Raw genomic sequence first — 26,518 nt, 5'->3', positions numbered from 1 at the left:
TTATGGTGAAGAGCAATGGTCAGTGGATGGTGGCGGTGGCGGTTGGAAGGCGGGCGCTGGTGCGGGTTGCATCCTGTACATGTCGTGCAGCAGAGTAGCTACAGAGACGTCACCCACTGTTTCGCGAAATAGGAGCAGTTCTATGGAACGCGCTCGCACTGCTCGCAGTGATGGCAGCAACAGGAGGAGTCGGCCGAACCTAAAAGAAATGAAGAGCTATGTATATAGTCATACTAGGTTGACCTAAAATTATTGCTTAGTAGGAAGATATTTCCATCAACCATGAAGATCTACATATCATCATCATCAATCCACCGCCGGCTCACTATTGTACCGGGTCTCCTCGCGGAAAGAGTAAGTGCCTAAATAAGCTGTAAAATATAGGTATGCCTTTAAAGTCTGTTAGGTATATACCTACCTGGTGGGCTGTCGTGTGTATCTTGTCCTAACGTAGTCTGCTAAAATGCACTGCGCCTGGTCTTGTAACATTTCCACGGGCTGTGTCTCGCTTAGTCCGGGTGTATCTAATAAAATATGAAGAATGGACTATAAGTTAAGTAGGTACCTAGGAAGGTAGATAGGAAAACGAAGGTTGATGTCGACTGTTGAGCCACCGAAATTGGATGTCAACTGTCGAGATATCGAAGTTCGATGGCGACTTTCGTACCAACGAAGGACGATGTTGACTGTCGTGTCAGCGAAGGACTGTCCAGATAATGAAGGGCAATGTCGACTGTCTTAGTAACGAACGACGATGTCAAAATGACGAAAATCGATGTCGACTGATGCAACGAATGTCTATGTTGACTGTTGAGATAACGAAGGTCGATGTTGACTGTCGTGTTAACGAAGGTCGACGTCGAATGTCCACATAACGAAGGTCGATGTAGACCGTCAATTCGACGGAGGCCGATGTCGACTGTTGAGGTGACGAAGGTCGATGTCGACTGTCGAGGCGACGAAGGCCGATGTAAACTGTCGAGGTGACGAAGGCCAATGTCGGCTGTCGAGGCGATGAAGGCCTATGTCACCTGCCGAGGTGACGAAGGTTGATTTTGACTGTCGATGTAATGAAAGTCGGTGTCTGAAAATGACCGAATAAAATCTGGAATAAGTAGGTACCAAAATACAGTAAACCTTTTACATCGCTTTTTAAGTAGTTCCATATCCTTTTAATGACCTTTATAGGTACCCTACGTGTAAGCGGGACAGTCAGTCTACTAATAAATTCTACTGATAGAACATATACCTACTATACAAACCTGGTGAAAAGAGAACTATCGCTTTCATGCAGCCGCACTCGCTTCCATCGGGTGCAATTTGACGAAACCGGCAAAGGATCTCCTGCAAGTAAAATTACTTATTTTTTTCATACAATATTGGTACCTATTCGTCAACGGTAAAATCAGCTGGATGTTTTTACCGATAAAGTTAGTTTTGCGGTCTCGAGTAAAAAGGATTTGTTTTGAGACAGTTATTTAATTTTAACACACTACCTATTTACTTATAGGTAGGTAACCTACATTTCTTTGCAAGCTACGGAACCCTTGGTGGGCGAGTGTGTCTCGCAAATAACGGATTTTTAAATTATAGTCTAAGAAAATAGATTCCTATTAAGGCACAGGTTTCGTTTTCTTTATTCATGGATCACGACTGCTCGACGCGCTCAAAAAAATAACAAATCACCATAAAGGAAACCACGGGTCTCATTCTGTGATGCTGCCCCTGGCTTCCAACGGTCAGTCTGCCACTGTCTAGCGTAGAACCTGTCGGAAAATATCCTTACTTGTAATGTATTGAGTTCGAGATCAGCCAGTGGTTCAGGCGGCAGTCTCGCGCGGGCAGCGGGCGCGGCGAGCAGCGGCGCCAAGTCCCAGGGCGCCGACCACTGCGCCAGGTGCAGAACAAACAGGTCCTTCCATGCAGCACGCAGCAGAACTAGCTGGTCACTCGCCGCTAGTGCTTGGAACGGTGCTAAGCATCGAACCCATCGCACTGCCATGAACAGTAAACGTGCACTTGTTTCCTAGGGCAGAGATAATTTATTTATTTATCTCTGGTTGTAGGTATGCTTCTGCATAATATTTTGCAAATTTTTTGAACAACTAAATTAAGATACTTAGTATCGAAGGCCGCGCGAGAGCGCTCTCACTGGATGCGCGTTAATCATACGTAAGTACGACTAACTCGCATCCAAAGTGCACTTGGTACTGTGCCTTAAGGCACAGCTCAAGGATAGGTATCGTTCGTGCCTTTTTGTACATGTTCGCACGTCCGAATTTAATGCGAAAACGCATACAAAGTGAGCACGGCCGAAGTGTCTTGATGACTTTACATTGTTTTTTAATGATATCGGTTAATGAACTATACCTACTGATGTGTACCTAATATAGGTAGGTACATAAGTTGTAGGCGTACCAAAGTCAACGTCGCATTACGACTGATGGGCGGGGTAAGTCAAGTGAAGGCGAAAAGTCACCCCTCGGCCGCCCAATCACAACTTCGCGCCCGCCCTCGAGTCAAAAAGACACCTATCGATGGCATTGCACACACCCATCACAACGACTTGTGGATCAATAGACGAGTTCCAGAACAACTCAAGAATTAAAACGCAGTAAAAAACCCATGAAAAATACCCTAAATTCACTAAGTTACAAAAGGAGTACCTATTAGAAACCAACGGTTCTTCAGTAAAAAATCGTCCAGTGGTCTACGATTGGTAGTTGGTACCACAATACACGTTCATGATACGTACAAGTAGGTAGATATACCTAAAGTCAGCGACAGGTCTAGATGGAAATCGGGCTATGAGGCAACGGGACGCCCCGCACACCCGCACGTCACCCGCGCTCGCCCGCACTGTGTTAGCGCTGGCGCTGTGCGGGTGTGCAGGGCGATCCCTCCCCGATTGCCATCTCAACCTATCGTGTAATATACCTACTATTTTCTTCAAGTTTTACTATTTCTCACTAAAAATATTTAATTAAAATACATTGAAAATGCAATTCAGTTTCATTTTAAACAGGTGCTACGTAAGTACTAGGAGATTGTGACATACTCTACGTCGTAGAGGATGTTGCTACAGTTTTTAACGTTACCTAATTATACACATTCTACTTATTTGTAGTTAATTTCGACTATCGTGTCAGTAGGTACTGTACCAGAGCAAAACGCCTCAGTATTTATTAGGCAAAAATGAAGTTTGGCCTTTCACTGTTCTTTAGAATAATTGAGGATTCACTTATCCAACCTTCTTACTACTATCTTTACGTATCTTTTGGCTCAACATTAGATATCTAACATCAAAATAGTTTCTACAATTTCATTGAGGTCTCTTTGCAGTCATAAAGTATCGTAGGTTAATTTTTCTCACTTGTAATAATTCCCAAGTAGGAGCGAGTGGAGCTCCGAATGCATTCGGCGGCGGACGCAATAGGGAAGGGTCACCTTGGAGTTGCAACTGCTTCGCGCTCCACATCAATTCCTGAAAAGTTTTTAGTTATAGCTTTCCATTTCGTGGTAAATGACAAACAACAATACAAAGTTTGAAATAAGTAGTTTTTTTTATAATGCGTAAAAAATTACCCCTCACGCACTAACTTTTTGTGTCAAATTGCTTGTTAAAAATACAATTTTAGTCCATACTTTAAAGGTAAACCGTACTTTTGACGTAACAGTTGACCCATAGAGTTAAAATGGTGCGTGGGGAGTCATTTTGTACGCACTATATTTGATAAGTTACTTAAAAACATTGTTTTTTGAAAGAGACCATACATATACGCACTATGTCAATGAAGCATTTGATTCTCTTATTTTCAATGCTTGATTGCTTACCCCCTAGTGGCTCGATTTTTAGTCCGGTTAACCGAACTAATGCGCCGGTTTTGGCACACGATAGAACAGAAAGAGGTGGGAAAAACAAAGAGGTGGAAGCTAAATAGCTGGTAATAAATAAGAACCACTCTGTGACGTTGTAAATTTTGAACTACTAACTAGCGTTTCGTTTTTAATAAAAATCAATTTTGTTCAAAGTATGTTGGTGCCACCTAGCATCAAGGTGCAGAACTACGCGTGGGTCGATGTTCAGAGTTCATTCGAGCCACAATAGATGGCGTTTGCTTCGTTGTCAATTGTCGTAAAAATAAAACAAAATAATTAAATAAAACCATAATATCATTTGTTTATTGTTAAGTCATTAACAAAACGGTTCTTATAATATATCCTTAGGTTCCGCAAATATTCAAAAATGAATTGGCTTCATGATCAAACTAACTGAGAGCGGCCACACTCGGGTTGCGTCTGGCAACACCGATTGGTGAGATTTAGAATTTTTCTGGAGTCAACATGTGAAGACGAATTTTTTCGTTCCAGGAAAATCTCACTCTTTTTCGCCCATGGCTTCGCCTGGGAAAATACAATAGTTATAAATTTAGTCATCCTAACGTATTTCAATGTTTCATCAATTATGGTGAGTGAAAAATCAAGTAATGTGGATTCGACAAAATGGCGGTTTGGTTAGAGAAAATCCTAATTTCATGATTTCCCTTTCAGTTCCAGTTATTTTACCTTCCCAAATAAATGAGGATAATGGGTTGTGGGTGGACTCCTGAAAACCATTGGTGGCCAGGAGTTCAATAGGTGAGTTGTGTTTGATCGGGAAAATTCCACGTGTCGAAATTTTCACACAGCACAAATTATAATCTTGTTTTTCTTTGTTACAGGGTTTCCGTTTGCGTTTCCGTTTTTAGTTTTCGGTTTTCGTATTTCGCTTTCGTTTTCCGTATTTATTTCTTTTGCACATTCACGTTGGCAACTTAATTCTATGGATAAGACTTGGTGAAAATCTTTGTAATGAAACATTTCGGTTGTGAAGAATCAAGTTAAATCGAGTTTTGGGAGCTTGGCCGATGCCGTCCAGCTACCTTGCAGTCTTCGCACCTACAAGTAAGCAAATGTTTGTATCCTGGAACAGTTTAGTGAACCTTCTTCGTGTATGTGTACAGTAAGAACCCTGTCTTTACTACTGAGCTTTATTTTGAAACAATTTTATGAATTTTACTGTGTCATTGTGGCTAATTCCTTTGTACACAATCTCTAAACTAAACTAAAATATCACATCTAAATCTATTGCTATCCTTTCATAATGTTGCTTGCAGAAAAGGAAAGCACTAGATTTAGACCTGTTAATTTACTTTAGTTTAGAGATTGTGTACTAGAGAATCGGCCCCATTGTCTATTCCATGCCAATGGCATCTTAAATTTAAAACATAGATTTTATGTACTATCTACCTAAGGCATTCTAATGTATCTAAATTAAGTCTTGGCATTAAGCTAGAATAACTAAGCATTATTAGCCATCACTATGTATTAAGCGACCCCGGTAAAAGTTACATTAAAAACAATTTTGCCTAACATCTAGCAAATTTCATTTATAACACCTCATATACATTACAAGGGAGTCGACGGCTAGCTTCTATTCTTTACTAGGTAGATAGATCAAGTAAAGTAAATTATTATTTTCCTCTAATCTTTGTAAGGTGGTAGATTATTCCGTATCCGGGTATATTTCCATTCCGCCCAATTTACCACCCTTACAACTCATCGCAAGGGGGAATGTAAGAGTATTAGGTATACCAACCTGACATTTATCACTAGACATGAGCATATGCAGTAGTCCAGGAGGTGGCGGCGCGAGGAAGGGGTCGGCGATCAAGGGCAATGGGCTGACCGCCCCTGCGCCTCCCGCATTGCTCGAACCGGCGGACGATGCCGTGCTCAGCGGTGCTGGTTCGCTTATTCCACTTATACTGAACTATAGAGTAAGACGGATTTTTTAAATTACCTAAATACAAAATTAAAGACTAAAAATAAACTACAGAAGTGGATTATGAGTCCCTTGTAAGTTAATGTACTTAGGTATACGAAAGTACAGCAGGTACTTGGTTGCGATCTCTATGGCACATGATGACACTTATGGCAGTTATGCTCCTAGACCCTAAACATGCATGGTTTTGTAGATAAAGCTTTGATTACACAGATGTCAGTGCACGTTGATACGCCAAATATTCATTCATCATTCATCATCATCTTCATCATGACCAACCCATTGCCAGCTCACTACAGACTACAGAGCGCTTCATTTCCTATCAGTATGAGAAGGGTTTGGCCATAGTCCACCCCACCATGCTGACCAATTGCGGATTTGCAAACTTCATACACTTTAGAGAACATTGTGAAGAACTCTCAGGCATGCAGATCTCCTCGCGATGTTTTCCTTCATCGTTAAATAAAGTTATATTTATTTACTTAAAGCGCATATAACTCCGAAAAATTAGAGGGGCGTGCAGCGTGCCCGGGATCGAACCCCCTACCTTCCAAATAGGAGACGGTCGTTCTGACCACAAGGCCACCTGTTGTGCCAAATTAAACGTGATTATAATATAGTACATATATTATAAATAGATCAACAAACATTTTAGACAAAAAGAATAATAAATTACTTACCTGAAAGTTGAACGGCTGAGCCAGTGTGGTATAGGGCGATGGAGGAGAGAGCTTCAAAGGGTGTGGTTTGTGAGTATGTCCGAGTGGCGGCGGCAAAGATCCTAATGCCCCTGGATGCGGCTTAGGCTTCCGGGGACCTCGCTCGTGCTGGACCGCTGCCATCAGATAAAGTGTTTGAATTAGGAGTAGGATTACCTCTACCTCTATGCTTCATTGCTATTCGCTATGTATACGATTTTTAGGTAGCCTACCTGTAAAATAATAGTGTAATGGGTACCAAGATAACCTACACAAAATAATCACTTTTTATGTAGTTATTATAAACCGAAGAATTGCTTCGTCGTAACGAAAGCCCGCAATTGGTACCTATTCATTACTAAATCCTTGTAAGTAGGTACTATAGTTATGTTTTGCGATTGCGAGGAAATGAAGTAAAAGTCAAATGATTTATTCAAAATAGGTAACTTGATTGTCAAAATTGTTAGATTTGTAAGATTATATAGGTAGTAAAGCTACGAGGGTGCCAAACGCGCCCAAGTCTGAGAAGAGTCCACAACAAACTCAGCCGGCACTGATAAGCGACCGCGACCTGTGGGTGAGCTCACTTTCACTGGTAATTGTGTATGATCTAGCCATAACATCGATAAATCACCCATTGCGCAGGTACAATGTCAGATGCCATTTAATGAGATGTTAAATATGTAGATCAATATATCCGAACTGCGCAAGTTCAGGGTCAGAAACCCTTTGACATAAAATAGAATAGAATATATTTTTATTCAAAGTGCTTTTGAATCGTTAAATAGTTTAATTTACCACTGGTTCGGAAATCGGAATGCCGTGACATGACACCAACTATAGTTTACATGAATAAAGTACAAGAGCATACGAGCATAGGAGGCTAGGCTCAGGCATTATAGAACTTTCCATACAAATTTTATGTAGTTTTAGTCCGCTTACAACCAGCATAAAGAATAACTTGGAAGCATGAGCAGTGAAATAATTATTTTCCTATCTACGGGTAAACACTCTAATTTATTAGGTAAGTAAGTAGGTATCTACTGATACTAAAATCTTCTAAAGCTTAGTTTAGTTTAGTTTAACATTCTTCATTATAAAAAGAAGACACAAAAGTACTTATTACAAAAATAGAAGTACATACAAGCTTACCCATTTACGTAAATTATGCTAAAAAATTAGTCACCTACATACAAGTTACACATGAAATTACTTTTTAAAATAGGTGAATAAAAAGTTTAATTGACAAAAAAAGTAGGCTTATCGCTTTATTACGAATGCAAGTAACAGTTGAACGTTGTTGAACACGGAGGATTATAGAGCCGTGAACCGCTTATGTGCCGCCGATGCCGAGACCCCGATAAGCCAGGCTCACTTCGCCTATAAGCCTACGACCTATATCATATTATTATAGTCATGTCCACATTGCACACAGAAACATAAACTGGTAGATACCTATGCATGAACATTGTAAAACAGAAGATGACTGGTATTTATTTATCCAAGTTCAGAAGGTTTTGTGTTTAACCGTCTTTGTTTATTCGTACGTATTGGTTCCATTATAGCTTCTAAATTAAACTAAACCTAAAATGATAAACAAAGTCACTCTGCAGCCTTAAATATTGTTACAAAAATGTCCGTAACTGCATCTATAAAACCACAATCTTCTTATAGGACCACTGTAAAGCTACAAGGTAAAGTGCGCGCAAAACGAGAAGTCCAGTCCAATCTAAAGTTGCAAGTTTTGAGCTGCTTGTCAAGAAGGTCTTGGAAGACCAAGGAGAGAAATAAAGACTAAGGATTAAAATATGCAAGCCTGTAACCAAGCTCGTATTCTGAATTGAGATGGACCACTAAGAATAGCCAAAAAGCTAGAATTAATATGTTTTATATTCGAAATATCAAATCTTGATGTTACCTAAACGATAGATTTAAATAACGCACACATCACGTTAGTTAACTCGGATGTTAAATTAGGTCTCAATATTGGAATGTGTAAGCTGTAGGGTAGGTTTTAAATTTTTAATGCTATTTACAAATTTACCCTAGATCAAAGAACGCACATTAAACATTAAACAGTTCGTTAGCACGATCAATGTGCGCTAGCCCCAGAATAATGACGTCACGCAATCAGCTTACCGAGGCTGAGTCCATGAGAATGTGGCTATTGTATCCGCACATGGCAAGGCCTGATCGCATACGCTCGTTCCCGCGATCGTGCCGGCTTAAAGTGAAAATGTGAATAGTTACGGACACTCCACATGGCCGTGGCTTAAATACTATTGAAAGGGTATCTACTGAATGCAGATGTGGTGTTCGAACATACGAGTATACGGTATACCTCGCAAATACAGGATTCGTTTTTAGATTCGCAATATACTTACTTAAACTCTACACAAAATTAAAGCTTCTGTCTTTGCGATACATACCTAACAATGACATGATGGCTTTCATGATAGGTAGGTTCATATAGTTCCGAGATAGTACTTCGAGTCTATTTCATATTCTCATATAAGCTTACTTACGCTTGGAAGAAAAGCTGTTCCTGCCTAAAATCGGGTTTTCAAACTATGTGCCCTGCCTATTGCTACTTCACCTAATCATAATGCTTTCTAAATCAATACTATTCATCTTAAGTGTGTCTGTCTGTCTGTCTACTAGCTTTTCACGGCCCATCCGTTTAACCCATTTTGACGAAATTTGGTACAGAGATAACTAGGATCCCGGTCCCCGGGGAAGGACTAGTTATTGCTACTTTTGCTCCCGGAAAATCAAAGAGTTCCTACGGGATTTTAAAACACTTAAATCCACTTGGATGAAATTGTGGGCATAATCTACTTCATATAGAGATGGCATGCATCCTGGAGACGAATTAGAGACTAATTTTCATCCCGAAAAAAGAGTTCCCACAGAATTTTTAAAAGCTAAATCCACGCTGATGAGCAGTAGGGGACGCGGGCATCATCTAGTAAATAACATTTTATTTTTTAGCTCTTATAGGTCAAAACGTCGACGCCCGGGGTATAGACTATCGCCAAAGCATCTAGCCCGTACTTATTTAGCTATGTGTAAGTAGCTATACGCAACTGTAACAAATGTTAACCTTTGTTTATAGGGCGAGTGTTATCCCAAATGAACACGTGCTTTTTTCTCGGCTTCTTCCCCGATCCACTACCACCTTAACTTTGCAAAGTCGACTTTAATAGTTCAGATCAAGGTCTGAAATCCCCTAAACTAATTGACCCGGAGGGACACGCAAGCCAAGGGGCTTAGTTACAGAGTGACGCGGATAAGCGAGATTTTAATTACATGTTGGAAAATTGAAACTAAGTTTTAATTTTCCAACGTTTTCGTTTCTTAAGATAGGTTGGCACTCAAATTCTGTAAAAGCGGTAGTTAAGACGTGGGTCTTCCAGTCGGGGGTTCCGGTGTTCGATCTCGGGCACCTTTGACTTTTTGGAGTTATGTGCGTGCTTTACGGTGAAGCAAAACATCGTCAGGAAACCTGTATACCTGAGAGTTCAACGTAATGTTCTCAAAGGTGGGTAAAGTCCGCTAATCCGCACTTGGCCAGCGTGGTAGACTATAGCGCAACCCTTTGCATTCTGAGAGGAGACCCGTGTTCAGTAGTGAGGTAACTATTCACAAAACTACCTTGGTTCGTACCTACCCATCACTACCTTACTACCCAAATTATAAACTAGCTTATTCCCGCGATTTCATCCCCGTGGACTACACACATATCAAATCCCTATTTTAACCCCTTAGGGGTTGCATTTTCCTTTCCTTCCAAAAATTCTTTCTTGGCAATGTCTACGTCATAATAGCTATCTGCATGCTGAATTTCAGCCCGATCCGTCCAGTAGTTTGAGCTGATCCATCAGGATCAGCCAGTCAGTCAATCAGTCAGTCAGCTTTTCCTTTTACATATTATAGATGTGAAATTGGTTGGCCCTTTAATCACGCCGCAATGGAGCAACAAATCGACGTGATTTTGCATGGTATTTAGTTAAAGACCTGAAGAAGTACATAAGCTACTTTTTCTCCTGGAAAATGAAAGTGTCCTCACGGGATTTTTAAGAACCTAAATCTATGCGGACGAAATAGTGGTTATCAGCCAGTAGTTAAGTAAATATCTGTACTCCTGAATAAGTAACGTTTCATTTCCTTAATACCTTAAATGTTCTCAACGACTTTGAAAGACTAAAGAGTATTAAGCCCTTCAAAAAGACGCCCACTGAATCACGTTTGTAGCGCTTAGAAGGGAGATTTAACTTCAAACATCTATCAGTCAAAAGCCCCCGCCAGTATCGAATTGAAAGCAAACAAAATGTATTTTTGCAAAAGGTATGGCTGTTACAAAAACTGCACGATGCATTGTTCTGTTTGCCTGTAGGCGTAGTACTCGTGAGGTTTGTTGAAATTAATTAGGTAGGTACATTCAGTTTTTTAATTCGTTCTTAAAAATAAAATAGTATGTTCAATATGAGAACAATTTGTGCTAAGAGTAGGTACGTAGTTATGACAAGTGACAATAGTGCAATGGATGGGGCTTGATTTGAACCTATGACCATTTGGATTACAGTCCGCCACCCCCGTTGAATTATATTATTATAGGTAATATATTCAACGGGGGTGGCGGGGGTACTTTTTATGTTTCGTAAGAAACAGATAACTGCTTCATTTTTCATATACAACATTTTAATTAATATTTCACGACAACAACTTTTCTGTCGTAGCTAAGTTACGACGAGCTACGAGGTAGCGCATAAGATCAATCTCAAAGGTTTCTTCAGTGTGTAGTATTGATAAAAAATAGATAGATACCTACAGAAAATCTGTCAAAAGTATTTATAAAGTGTATTAGTCCCGTTTACACATTTTCGCTAGACGAAAACAGACCGCGCTCTTCAAAACCCAAATTTTAATATACTTCAGCTTTTTAAGCACTTATGACTTTTAAGTAAACAACTAATTTTTATAATATACTATCTGTCGCCCGCGACTTTGTCTGCGTCCTGCGGGAACTGTCTTTTCCCGTAGATAGAACGTAGAAGATAGAACCTTGTCCTGATTACATAAACACAAAAAATTAATTAACCAATTTGGTGCAGTCGTTCGGAAGTTATGCGCATATATTTCAGCGATTCATTTTTATTTATATAGATTTATGATAAGTAAATCGTAAGTAAATATGAATTATAATAAACTAATATTCTGATATGTTTAAAGATACACATACAAATGTTTTATTCATAGACAGCTTATCTAAACCAAACTCGTTTATCAAGATAAGTTTAATTAGACTTCCTTATGAACTTCATCTAAGAACCCCTGGAACATCTGTAGCCAAGTGTAACCTACTCTTGATTTCTTAACGGGGGGAGTGGGCAAGGAAACTATGCACGTATGTATTTGCGTGCGTATTCGCTCATAAATGGAGCTTACAGTCGATATAATATCTATTGCTTATAAAATCGATATTAATTTTTTTTATATCGATTTTTTATATCGATCGATTTTAATACCGACTTATATGTCGTGTGTATAAAATAATAGTAGTTTATGAAACGGTTGCATAATGGGTGGTATTAAAACACGAGTTGTGAGTTTAAACAACGAGCCGCAGGCGAGTTTTTAATAGTATCACACAAGTGTTTTAATACCTCATTATGTAGAGTTTCATACACTAATTTATCTAAATTCATATTAATTTAAAATCCAAACCATAAAATCTTGGTAACATATTTTGTCATTAACTCTATATCTCTCTTATTACAAGAAAGGCTAAAGAAACACGTTGTGACTTTGTTTTATATTAAAAACTAAATGATAACCGCAACTTTCGGTTCAGTAGTTCCAGAGATTACTTCCTACAAACAAACTTACAAACTTTACCTCTTTATAATATAAATATTAAATAATATTAGTATAGTACAGACAAACTAGCACACCAGGGTAATTTAATCGATATAACTGAACAGAACATACTCGTAGCATGCGAATAGCAGCAGTAGTGGGTAGCAGGCGGTCCGGGTAGAGAGCTTCTCGTGAGGCAGGGGGGTGATTAATGAGCCAATAATCCTCCGCTCGCCTCCTAGCCTATGAAAGCTTCACGAAGCCGAATTGGTGAATGGTCAAAAGGTTTATTGACCGTAGCCCAAGACGCACTCGCAAGACAAGTAGTTTAGGCGAATCAATAATACTTGGACAAAGAACTTATCCCATCTTTGTGTAATCACATACAAGTGTCGGTTTAAAAAAAATACTTACAGCAGGATATAGGAAAATAGCAATAGGACGGAAATGCAAAAGATAGACGGGTTAGGTAAAGGAATGACATTAGCCATTTTCCATGCCTCATCATGATCAACCCATCACAGGCAGAGCACAGGTCTCCTCTCAGAGTGAGAAGGGTTTTGGCCATAGTCTACCACGCTGGCCATGTGCGGATCGGTAGACTTCACACACCTTTGAGAACATTATGGAGAACTCTCAGGCATGCAGGTTTCCTCACGATGTTTTCCTTCACCGTTAAAGCAAGTGATATTTAATTAATTAAAACGCACATAACTCCGAAAAGTTAGAGGTGCGTGCCCGAGATCGAACCCCTGACCTCCGATTAGAAGGCGGACGTCCTAACCACTAGGCTATCACAGCTTTTTCCATGCAATTTGAAGTAATTATTCATCCAAGTAAAAGCATTTCGCAACTAATACCATCATCACCATGCTTTGGAGGAAATGGATAGGATACCTTTCTTAACATCTCCCTTCGAGATCTGATGGAAGATAATTTATAGGATCACATCAATTAGGTGGGGCATATTGTAGAGAGATTAAGTAAGTATTTTTTTTACTTTAACAATCAACAGCAAAAAATAAAATAATCAAAACCATTAACGACAGTTATACCTTTCCCAATATTCTTGCAAATAGGAAATTATGTGTAATTTAATAGATCATTAATAATCATCAAATTAAACTATTTATTAAAAAACTAGAGGATGCCCGCGACTTCGTCCGCGTGGATTTAGATTTTTAAAAATCCCGTGGGACCTCTTTGATTTTCCGGGATAAAAAGTAGCCAGCAGATGGGCTGTGAAAGGCTAGCAGACCGACAGACAGACAGACACACTTTCGCATTTATAATATTAGTATGGATAACAATGAAAATCTTAAAATGAAAAGGTTTTTTTTGTTAAATTAAAACGATTAAATCCGTTATATCTATCACTTACGTAGGTAGGACCTGCAGTTTATTGAGAGAGCATGACGCGAAGAATCTTCACATTCGTTGGCCTTTGAGGAAACATTCGATTCTAACGGAAAATGTCTTTATAAATACGTTAGGATTAAAACCTGATTAAGAATCTTTCTTTTGCCATTTTAAAGAGTTATTTTTGGGGTAGAAGTTAAAACGTGTTAGGTAAATCCCTCAATTACCACTTTTTTAATAGTTTGGTACAATGTTTCCTATAGTTTGGATTTGAATGCTTACGAGTTACGATATTAGTAGTGGTTTTATCAGAGCAGTGACTCCTTAAAGTTTATACTATAAGGAGTCACTGCTTTTAAGTATGAGGTAGAAATGCAGATTTGTATATTCATATGTCATATTTCAATAGTCTTTATAATAAGTATGAATGAATGAATGCTGCAACTCATAAAAAAATAAGAGCAGTATACTTAATGATTAATAGATATATTGATATTTCATTATTTGATATTTCATACATAACATTCCTACTCTTATTATGTTCCCAGTTACATTACAACCATTCTCTATTCTGTGTCGATCGTGATTCGATTAAGGTTTAATTTCGGTATCAACGGTATTAAACAGTAGGTACGTTATTACAGCTCTATAGATGTGCACCGAAATCATCGCGTGGAAAATATCCGCTGAGAGAACGACCCCATGTCCCGACATTCGTTTCGACGTTAATTCCAGCCGCATTTGTTCCATTACATTTCCGACATAAAGTAGATACGCGTTTGCCGAATTGACTAGGTGGATGCGACCAGGCGAACCTGGATAGACAGGGATGCCGCGAGAATTCCACCCGCGAGCGAGAGGGAGGTAAGATTAAAAGTGAGAAAGATGTATTCAGAAGTGAAATAGTCTGCTGGCTGAGCACATCATCATTAACGAGCCAGAGAGGGCGGAGGGCAGCGAAGAGGCAGAGGGGGCGCGTCAGGTGTGCCGCTTCCCAGGGCCCGTTACACCTGCGCGGGAAATTATTCCTTACCGTTATCACCTCTAGAGAACACATTTCCTAAATCCTTAAAAGTCTCAAGTGCCGATCTCGAGAATATTTTTGAGTGCACTGACATAATATGAGAAATATCCAAGTTTTTATTTACCTTTGAGCTAAAGTATAGGTAAACTGGAACACCATACTTGCAAATTATAAGTAGAGCTTAGAAAATTATATAAAAAAATAACTCTTGTTGTACCTATATACCTACAGGCAACTACAATTCAAAGAAACCACCTAAATGATTGTTCACCTGAAATTTTATAAAATATTTTTCTTAAATACTTATTATTGGCATTGTTATTAAAATCTGAATAGATTTTTATCTTTTCAAAGTTGACGGAACAGTGCCAACTTCGGGCGGCAGCCGCCAGCGGTTTTTGAGCATCGGAGCCTGTTTCCAAACTTAAGTTGAGAGTGCACCATGATTTGTTTTCGCACTATAAATAACTTTGTTTGGTGTTACGCTGCCGAGTTCCAGAAGCTGTTCAGAGTAAAAATAATAAAATAAATAAAATTATAGTTAACTAGATATTGGCCACGACTTCGTCCGCTTCGATTTAAGTTTTTTTTAAATCCCGTACAAACTCTTAGATTTTACGGGATAAAAATTTGTGTTATTTTTAACCGACTTCAAAAAAAGGAGGATCTTTTTTTTTTTTTTTATGTATGTTCCCCGATTACTCGAAGACGCCTGGACCGATTTTGAAAATTCTTTTTTGTTTGAAAGGGTATACTTCAAAGTTGGTCCCATTTAAATTTGGTGAAGATCTGATGAACATCTTCGAAGATAGATACTGGAACTCCTCAACGGATAAGAGTAAATTGCTCGCGATCAGTGTAATAGCTTAGTAAACAGTAGATTTTTAACCAGTCATAGCATAATTCCATGGGGCCACTAAAAATTGTGAAATAAATTTTTTTTACAAAAAAAATAAAAACCGACTTCGATACACAAACACTAAAAATTGAAAAATAATTTAATTTATTACCGCATATATTATGTATACAAGAGTTAATATAGTTCCATAATAATATTTTTTGGGGTCGGTGCCAATGAGGTGCCATTGTGGAGTCTCATAAAAATATGAAGTCTAGACGATTCGCGCAGCTAAAGCTAATTGGCACCGGCACCAAAAAGTATTATTATGGAACTATATTAACTCTTGTATACATAATATAAAAAATAAAATAAAAAATAAATACATACATAATATATTCGGTAATAAATTAAATTATTTTTCAATTTTTAGTGTTTGTGTATCGAAGTCGGTTTTTATTTTTTTTGTAAAAATTTTTGTTAATGTTAATTTCCGGGTTGCAAGCTAACTCTGTACCAAATTTCATCAAAATCGGTTAAACTGTTGGACCTTGAAAACCTATCAGACAGGCAGACAAACACACTTTCCCATTTATAATATTACTTAGTATGGATTGATCTAAATGTAGGTATGTCTAATCTACCTGTTTTAATGATGTTTTGGGATTTAAAACTCGATTTAAAAGCGAGACGGTCAAGTTATCTCTAATATCGTCATGGTCGCTAACTACGGACCTCATAAGAAAGCTCAAAGCCACTGAGCGAACGATGAAAGGAGCTGTGTTTAGCGTTTTTCCACATGATTAAATCAGAAATGAAGAAATCCGTGAAAGGCAGACATGGAGTTTTGCGTTTTGTTGTTTTACTGTACATTTGTTAAGACATAAGTATACTCTATGCTTTGTCATAAATATAATTTCAAACTTTGAATTAATTCCTATACTATAATCGATAGATAAATATACCCTTAAAATTTCGAGATCCGATTGAATATTACAGGTAATTATTATTAATACCAAAAACCAATTACGACTAAACCTCAACAAATCCACTCATCTGTAATGCAATTAACCCCCCATTGCAAAGCAGAAATTAATTAACTACCGCGCAAGGTAACAGAAAAAACATCATCAGAGCCAGATGGAGCAGTTTATCCCATTATAACATTTTATTTTCGTTAAACAATGACCGTGCAATAATTTGTTCACGCACGACATTAAAATTAAATTTGATGGGATTCTCTCTCAGGTCGGACGAGGGTTGAATCGGTTATTGTCATAATATTGGTAATATTTTAGATGGTAGAGAGGACCGGGTAAAAAGGTAAATAAATCACATAATCGGGTTGAATTTATCTACGGATTTCGTTCCTTTTGTAGTAGGTTTTATCGTTCTTACACAACATATTTACTTACTAGCTGATGCCCGCAACATTCTCCGCGTGGATTTACGTTTTTCAAAATCCCGCGAGAACTCTTTGATTTTTCGGGATAAAAAGTAGCCTATGTATCCAGGGTACAATCTATCTCCATTCCAAATTTCAGCCAAATCCGTCCAGTAGTTTTTGCGTTATTGAGAAACAAACATCCAAACATACACAGTTTCACATTTATATTAGGATTGCTGTTTAAGTACATAGATATTTGCATATTACAACATATTACTGTGAGCAATTTTTAATTGTTGCTGAGATTTCTAAAGTAATAATATATTGTAAGTAACTACTTATATTATAAGCAATAGATTCTATAATTTCAAGAACAAGTCAAAAGTGAGAAATATTCTAAAAAAATATTTATCAAAATCAACCTAAGTACGGATTTTTTAATTGTGTAAAAGACGTGCCTATTGCATACTCAAGGTTTTTAAACTGGCAGCATCAGATTTATTTCTCTAATAAGGTGTCTGGCAAAAAAACTTTTAAGTTAGTTGTATTTATTTTGCTATGAACGCTATTGAAATAAAATAGCCCAATAATACGTGCATAAGTGCATCTTTACAAGCATTACTAATTTTACAATAATATGAAATGAGCTCCCCTAATTCACAGCTCCCCTCGTGATAATGCCATGGTCAGGAGAGCAGGAGGTGTTGAACACGTGTTAGAATCCTAACTCACAAACTATACCTCTAGGAGCCGCAATCTATTCAATTCGTTACGCTCCCGACACGAGTAACACGCAATGGTTTGTGAGAATGAGCGATAAAATTTAAGGGTCGAACAAGATTAATATTCTGTGAAAAGTGTTTCAATTTTACATTAATTTATGAACGTATTATGTTAGGATAACGAGCTAATAAATAGGTATCTCGTCCTATTCCTTAGAATTCAATAATTCATAACGAAAAATATTGCTTAGCTACTGAAATAACAATTTTCTCTTAATAACCAGATTTTACGCTAAAACGAGAATCGTTGCGAATATACGGAAAGGCGTGTGTATAAACAAAGAGAGTGGAGTAAAAGGAAAGGTCGCTTTCCAATTCATTACAGTTTAATACTCTTTTTACACAAAAGAACTTCAAAAAGGTAAGCACACCGTAGATTCCGAATCTTGCGCGCGAACCGTTAAATTAAAAATAAATATTGTGAAACGTCAGTATGTTACGAGCGAGCGGCAGGAAAATTCGGGGGAAAATTCGAAAAACGTCAGGATGGACGGTGTCGATTCACAGGGGCGGTGTGGGTAAGGTGAATCTTTTTGTGAAGTGGAGAGAATTAATTTAACCCGCTGCGGGGTAACACGACATGGCGGTAATTGAAAAGTTTGCCCCTCGTCAGCGCCCGCTCCGCCGCCGCCGGTTGCGCGTCTTCGCGACACTTCGCTCTTTTACAAGATTTTATGATAATTGCTATAAGTTATTCATACCTATTTAATTTGCTTCAACCGAGATTATTTTGCTTTATCTTTTCTAAAGATTATTCATTAAAATAGTAAATAACAAAATTACTGTTACTGGACGCTTAATGTACATTAAAATACTAAATATTTTTTAAAGTTTAAATTAGAGCAAGCACTAGGCTACTTGGGTTATTGTTATCAATAAAGAGCCCAAAATAGCTTTTTTTTTTAAATGTTCGTCTATCTGTTAGGTGGCATCCATAAATTACGAGAGATGTTTAAGGCGTGGAGGGGGTCGAGTCAAATCCCATCTAATCTTACGTTGGAGAGGGGGGGGGGGGTCTCGGCAAATATCACGCAATATTTTTTTCTGATTGAAACAAAAAAATATACTATTTTGGTCGATTTAATCTAGATTGTACATGCTTAAGATATTCTATTGTAAAATTTTTATTACACTTATAACTCCCAGCAATATTGATTACTTGCCTTAACTATGTCGTAAATTAAAGCACGAAGCAAATTTTCTTTTCTTTTTACAATAAACAATCCAACGCGGTTACGTAAGAAACCCACATTTTGAAAAAGCCTCACGTGAGATTGGGGGATGGGGGAGGGGGTTGAATAAAATCTCACGACATCTCACCAGGGGGGGAGGGAGGGACTGAAAATTCAAAAAAACACCTCAAGTAATTCATGGACGTCCCTTTAGTGCGCGTACCAGAGGGGGGGGGGGGGGGGGTCTCAAATCTTACCAAATTTTGACAGTTCTTATTATACTACAAAGGCTGTACCTGGTACTGTCGGTTTGTTCCATGAAAATAGGGAAATTTGATGAATAGATTCAAATAAGGCATGTGTACTCCTCATCGGGTGACAGCAAATCAATGGCGATGAGTGTATTTTTTTGTTTAGGCCTATCAGTAACAGTAGGTTCGATTTCAGGAAAATTTTAAGTAGCCGATAGCTACTTTCGACGAAATGACAACATACGAAATAACTAGGCAAACTAAATAAAAGGCTTTTAAAAATTGCGAATCAGAACTCTTTTAGCTTCATTAAGAACTCATAAATAAGATTGAAACGTCTTTGAAAAGGCAAATGGTTAACTTCAAAAAATTAAAAGTAAGTATTTAATATCAACCCTTTAACTTTTTCCAGAGTCTTAAGACTTTTCAAACAGGGCATGTTGAATGAAATCGATTCAAAATTATTTCTCAAAAGTTAAAGTGAAGATTACGGTTATTTGATCGGCTGAAATGAAATGATGGATGCAAAACATCTTGAAGTTCATATAAATTCAACGAAACTTTTCAATTAAATTCGACCAAATTATTTTAGCTGGCTATGAATCCATATGAAAAACTGGTTATAAGCGCGAGTCAGATTCGCACACCGAGGATTCATACTTGGATTTGTAATGTTTCTAGATTTATACGAAGTTAACGATTTTTTATTTTCTTCTTCACTTGTGCCAAAAGACCTCCTTCGTACCTTTCAAGATGTAAGTATATATAGTCCGTACAAAATCAGTTCTCAAAATACCAGTAACTAAAGTTTGTTTTAGGCAGTCAGGTTTTTAGTTTTTTTAATTACGTAATTTGTTGCGTTGAACTCTATTTAGCATCTTCGTATCATCGTAGCAGAGTGCTACGCTACTTCATCACTTACTACGCCGCGCAAGGATTTAATTTTTAGATTTATGAATATGCCGGCAGAGCCGTATAATAATTATTCTAAAAAGATGGCTCATTGAACATTACGTAATCACCCCATCGTGTGTCGTACTGTAGGTTTTATTATTATCATTGTTGTTGTGACCTAATGTGGTTTCAGTTTTTAAAGGTTAAGTACTAGGTTGTGGAAAGTTATGTGATTGTGTGAATGATGGTATAGTGTGTGTTCACTAGCTGTTTATCTGGTAAGTTTATCGTTCCAATTTGTATTAGACAAACGTGATTGTTGTAGTTGATGTTAATTGAACTAATTGTGGTGTGCTAGGTTAGCTGGTTGGTCTGGGACCGGTATGGGGACATGGTGGAGCCGGTCGCTAGGTAGGGACTTGGCTAGTGTTAGTTAGCATTGTCTAGTCTCATAAGAGACGTTGTTATCATGACTCATTATTATTTAGGGTAGTATAGTCGAGGGTAGTCTGTGATATCTCTCGTAGTGTGCAAGAATAATGTTAGTACGCCCACGTAGGCATGGTTAATCTAATTTTTTTTTTTTTTTTTTTTTTATATCTAATTAGAACGGCAGTGCCACTTACACTAACTAGATGATTAATAATAAATTTAAATACAAATAAAGGTACAAGAAAAAAGACATAAAATACAAAACGATAAAAGATCAAAGAATTTTGAATATGTATTGTATAATATAATATATTGTAATATATATTATAATTGTATATATTATATATATATATATATATATATATATAATATAATATATCTAATATATTGTAATCCTGATCCGTATCGATAGAATCGTTGCGAATATACGGAAAGGCGTGTGTATAAACAAAGAGAGTGGAGTAAAAGGAAAGGTCGCTTTCCAATTCATTACAGTTTAATACTCTTTTTACACAAAAGAACTTCAAAAAGGTAAGCACACCGTAGATTCCGAATCTTGCGCGCGAACCGTTAAATTAAAAATAAATATTGTGAAACGTCAGTATGTTACGAGCGAGCGGCAGGAAAATTCGGGGGAAAATTCGAAAAACGTCAGGATGGACGGTGTCGATTCACAGGGGCGGTGTGGGTAAGGTGAATCTTTTTGTGAAGTGGAGAGAATTAATTTAACCCGCTGCGGGGTAACACGACATGGCGGTAATTGAAAAGTTTGCCCCTCGTCAGCGCCCGCTCCGCCGCCGCCGGTTGCGCGTCTTCGCGACACTTCGCTCTTTTACAAGATTTTATGATAATTGCTATAAGTTATTCATACCTATTTAATTTGCTTCAACCGAGATTATTTTGCTTTATCTTTTCTAAAGATTATTCATTAAAATAGTAAATAACAAAATTACTGTTACTGGACGCTTAATGTACATTAAAATACTAAATATTTTTTAAAGTTTAAATTAGAGCAAGCACTAGGCTACTTGGGTTATTGTTATCAATAAAGAGCCCAAAATAGCTTTTTTTTTTAAATGTTCGTCTATCTGTTAGGTGGCATCCATAAATTACGAGAGATGTTTAAGGCGTGGAGGGGGTCGAGTCAAATCCCATCTAATCTTACGTTGGAGAGGGGGGGGGGGGGTCTCGGCAAATATCACGCAATATTTTTTTCTGATTGAAACAAAAAAATATACTATTTTGGTCGATTTAATCTAGATTGTACATGCTTAAGATATTCTATTGTAAAATTTTTATTACACTTATAACTCCCAGCAATATTGATTACTTGCCTTAACTATGTCGTAAATTAAAGCACGAAGCAAATTTTCTTTTCTTTTTACAATAAACAATCCAACGCGGTTACGTAAGAAACCCACATTTTGAAAAAGCCTCACGTGAGATTGGGGGATGGGGGAGGGGGTTGAATAAAATCTCACGACATCTCACCAGGGGGGGAGGGAGGGACTGAAAATTCAAAAAAACACCTCAAGTAATTCATGGACGTCCCTTTAGTGCGCGTACCAGAGGGGGGGGGGGGGGTTCTCAAATCTTACCAAATTTTGACAGTTCTTATTATACTACAAAGGCTGTACCTGGTACTGTCGGTTTGTTCCATGAAAATAGGGAAATTTGATGAATAGATTCAAATAAGGCATGTGTACTCCTCATCGGGTGACAGCAAATCAATGGCGATGAGTGTATTTTTTTGTTTAGGCCTATCAGTAACAGTAGGTTCGATTTCAGGAAAATTTTAAGTAGCCGATAGCTACTTTCGACGAAATGACAACATACGAAATAACTAGGCAAACTAAATAAAAGGCTTTTAAAAATTGCGAATCAGAACTCTTTTAGCTTCATTAAGAACTCATAAATAAGATTGAAACGTCTTTGAAAAGGCAAATGGTTAACTTCAAAAAATTAAAAGTAAGTATTTAATATCAACCCTTTAACTTTTTCCAGAGTCTTAAGACTTTTCAAACAGGGCATGTTGAATGAAATCGATTCAAAATTATTTCTCAAAAGTTAAAGTGAAGATTACGGTTATTTGATCGGCTGAAATGAAATGATGGATGCAAAACATCTTGAAGTTCATATAAATTCAACGAAACTTTTCAATTAAATTCGACCAAATTATTTTAGCTGGCTATGAATCCATATGAAAAACTGGTTATAAGCGCGAGTCAGATTCGCACACCGAGGATTCATACTTGGATTTGTAATGTTTCTAGATTTATACGAAGTTAACGATTTTTTATTTTCTTCTTCACTTGTGCCAAAAGACCTCCTTCGTACCTTTCAAGATGTAAGTATATATAGTCCGTACAAAATCAGTTCTCAAAATACCAGTAACTAAAGTTTGTTTTAGGCAGTCAGGTTTTTAGTTTTTTTAATTACGTAATTTGTTGCGTTGAACTCTATTTAGCATCTTCGTATCATCGTAGCAGAGTGCTACGCTACTTCATCACTTACTACGCCGCGCAAGGATTTAATTTTTAGATTTATGAATATGCCGGCAGAGCCGTATAATAATTATTCTAAAAAGATGGCTCATTGAACATTACGTAATCACCCCATCGTGTGTCGTACTGTAGGTTTTATTATTATCATTGTTGTTGTGACCTAATGTGGTTTCAGTTTTTAAAGGTTAAGTACTAGGTTGTGGAAAGTTATGTGATTGTGTGAATGATGGTATAGTGTGTGTTCACTAGCTGTTTATCTGGTAAGTTTATCGTTCCAATTTGTATTAGACAAACGTGATTGTTGTAGTTGATGTTAATTGAACTAATTGTGGTGTGCTAGGTTAGCTGGTTGGTCTGGGACCGGTATGGGGACATGGTGGAGCCGGTCGCTAGGTAGGGACTTGGCTAGTGTTAGTTAGCATTGTCTAGTCTCATAAGAGACGTTGTTATCATGACTCATTATTATTTAGGGTAGTATAGTCGAGGGTAGTCTGTGATATCTCTCGTAGTGTGCAAGAATAATGTTAGTACGCCCACGTAGGCATGGTTAATCTAATTTTTTTTTTTTTTTTTTTTTTATATCTAATTAGAACGGCAGTGCCACTTACACTAACTAGATGATTAATAATAAATTTAAATACAAATAAAGGTACAAGAAAAAAGACATAAAATACAAAACGATAAAAGATCAAAGAATTTTGAATATGTATTGTATAATATAATATATTGTAATATATATTATAATTGTATATATTATATATATATATATATATATATATATATATATATAATATAATATATCTAATATATTGTAATCCTGATCCGTATCCGTCTTAATCATTATCATCATTATCTTCTATCTAGGAAAGGCTTTTCAGTCTCTTTCCTACAAATATTTTATGTTAGTACCTATCCTAAGTTATCGATACATTTATGCGGATTAGGTGGTGTGTACCTAATGCATCCCATAGCATTATTATTATTGAGGAATGATATCCGAAGTTTACATAATGTTGTACCTATTGTCATGGAAACTAAATTCGTGTATGAAGTTCCATATTGGTAGTAATTGAAAAATCCATTGCATGGTTTAAATCAAATACAATGAAAGTGAAACTACACACAACTTTTTAATTAAGGTGACGTTTTTAATAAAGTGGGTTGCACAAGTATAACCCTTGACTTTTTTTTTATTATTACAATAAAACTTAAAGCTAGCCTTATCTAATTACTATATAAATCATGACCGCGTGGAATGGTGCCAAGAATACTGGCTGCATTTCCGCGCTATTGACTATTAATTATTTACCCTTGACTATTTTATATTCAAAAACACAGCAATGGCTTTACATGGTTCTACGCATTGAGGACAAACATGTTACGACAGGCAATTAATTTTTAGGGTTCCGTATCCCAAGAGAAAAAAGGAACCCATATGGATCACTTCGTCTGTCTGTGTGTCAAGACCAGTCAAGGGGATCAAAATCTACAGGGTACTTCGATCACAAAAAAAAATTAAAAGTGTAATTTCTTATACGATGGCACGGAACTCTTTATGTGCGAGTTTAGAAGCTCGCACTTGGAAGGTTTTTTTCGCGGTTGATGGTTATAGCTTGGATGTGTCGCAGGAACTATGAAAATACAGAATATGCGTAGTGCTTTAGTAGGTTGAAGTTTGCGTTTGACTAGTACCGATTTGCTTCTTGTTTGCACTGCGATATTGAAGTTAGCTGATTGGCTCCGAGCGATGGACCTGACAAAATCGATGGCTGCGAATGTTATAAGTAAGTATAGAATGTAGTTTGAAAGCTACGTACAACTTTTACTTACTTGTGCGGGTAAGTATTTATACTTCCTTTGAACCTACGTATACATTTTCCGAATTAGTATAACTCGAATACGGTCCTGGGTAGGTAGATATAGTATTTAGACGTGATCTAGCCATCATTATGGAAAACTAGCGCGACCGCCGTTGGCTTCTCTCAGAAAAATATGAATCTTTTTATTCCTTATCCCGTACGAATTTCAAAACTACAACCTTATTCCTTATTTACATTATACAGCTCAAAATTTCAGCTTTTTAGATCCAATAAGAGTTTGGGCTGGGCAGTGATGAATCAGTCAGTAAGTCAGGACTCTTCTTTTTACATAATTATTTAGATTCATTCCAGTCTATGATATATTTGATTCCAGTACACTGCAGTATTAGAGCTTAGGAGTATGACGGAAGAGCACGTCGTCTGCGGTGAGCAAGTTTCGTGAGGGCGTATAATTACGCGAGCGAGTAAACATATAAAGGTAATCCGGGTCGCGGCGGCACAAAGTGATGCTCGTGAATAATTTAGCGCCAGAGCACCTGCGGCGAGACCGCAGCTAGCTACTCAGCAGTCTGCAGGGCTACGCTCAGCGCTCCATGTGGTTATACGAGAGAAGTAAGTATAATGCGCCTAAACTAAGAATAGGAATGACTTTCCACCGTATCGTGACTGTCTGATCTATGTCTAAGTAATATACTTTCTTTTAATAAGTAATGTACTTTTTTAATCATCATCACCCTGCGGCATTGCGTTCCGCTTCCTACACAGTCTTCTTCCATTTATCGCGGTCTTTAATCAGCTTTCTCCAGTATGTGTATTTATCCATTCTCTTTTACGCATGCTATAACACCCTTGAACAATACGGATCTTTTATTGATTAAATAGGGTACTTATCCTAATCGTGCTACTTATTTATTTTATCTACATTAAACTGCCTCTAATTAAATTATTAGTGCAGTTTTAACCAAGTGATTTATTCGTTAAATAAATAGGCCTAAATCAAATCTGTGGACACTTTGTGCTACCAGAACGAAGGCGAGGCAGGTAGCTCTAGCTAGTGCAGGCACACTGTACATCCATACTTCCATATTAATATTATAATTACGAAAGTATGTCTGTCTGCTAGCTTTTCACGGCCCAACTGTTTAACCGATTTTGATGGGATTTGGTACAAAGTTAGCTTACATCCCGAGGAAGGACATAGACTAACTTTTATCTCGGAAATTCCCACGAGCTTTTTAAAAAACCTAAATCCACGCGGACGTAAGTAGCTGCGGGCATCATCTAGTATTATATATAAAATAACAATTCACCAGTAAAACTTTCCAAATCCACACGGCTTAGAAGTTTACTACCTTGCAGGATCAGGATTGAAGAGTTGGGACTTGGAATTCAAAGTTTAGGAGTACTGTACCCTGCATCATCGGGTTTGAGGTGTTCGGACTTGGAATGTAATCATGAAGCCGTTGCTTGATACCTTGAATATCAACTCACCATTAGAAATTCCATGATCCCCACGGGGCTTAAGAATTCAGTAACTTGCAGCATCAGGATTGAGGAGTTGGGATCCGAAGTTCAATAATATAGTCAATGGTTGGTACCTACAATAATATTGCACCATCCGCAGTTCCTGAATCACTATAGTTTAGGAGTGCTGTACCCTGCATCATCAGGGTT

The 26,518-nt window shown here is 37.5% G+C and overlaps 1 protein-coding gene across 1 annotated transcript in view; it reads right to left on the bottom strand.

Moving 5' to 3' along the window:
• The window catches only part of dsf (nuclear receptor dissatisfaction), a 36,521-nt gene continuing 10,003 nt past the window's right edge, over positions 1–26,518 (bottom strand). Inside the window, exons 4-10 of the mRNA XM_034970991.2 lie at positions 6,505–6,659; positions 5,639–5,812; positions 3,374–3,484; positions 1,787–2,026; positions 1,263–1,344; positions 419–524; positions 1–199 (exon numbers count right to left, since the gene is read on the bottom strand). Coding sequence (XP_034826882.2) covers positions 1–199; positions 419–524; positions 1,263–1,344; positions 1,787–2,026; positions 3,374–3,484; positions 5,639–5,812; positions 6,505–6,659 — 1,067 coding nt within the window. The remainder of the gene's footprint in view (positions 200–418; positions 525–1,262; positions 1,345–1,786; positions 2,027–3,373; positions 3,485–5,638; positions 5,813–6,504; positions 6,660–26,518) is intronic.

The sequence above is a fragment of the Maniola hyperantus genome, chromosome 8 (assembly GCF_902806685.2).
Source record: "Maniola hyperantus chromosome 8, iAphHyp1.2, whole genome shotgun sequence".
Lineage (NCBI taxonomy): Eukaryota > Metazoa > Arthropoda > Insecta > Lepidoptera > Nymphalidae > Maniola > Maniola hyperantus.
Note: the sequence above shows the minus strand (reverse complement) of the source record. Positions and strands in the feature narration are given on the sequence as shown.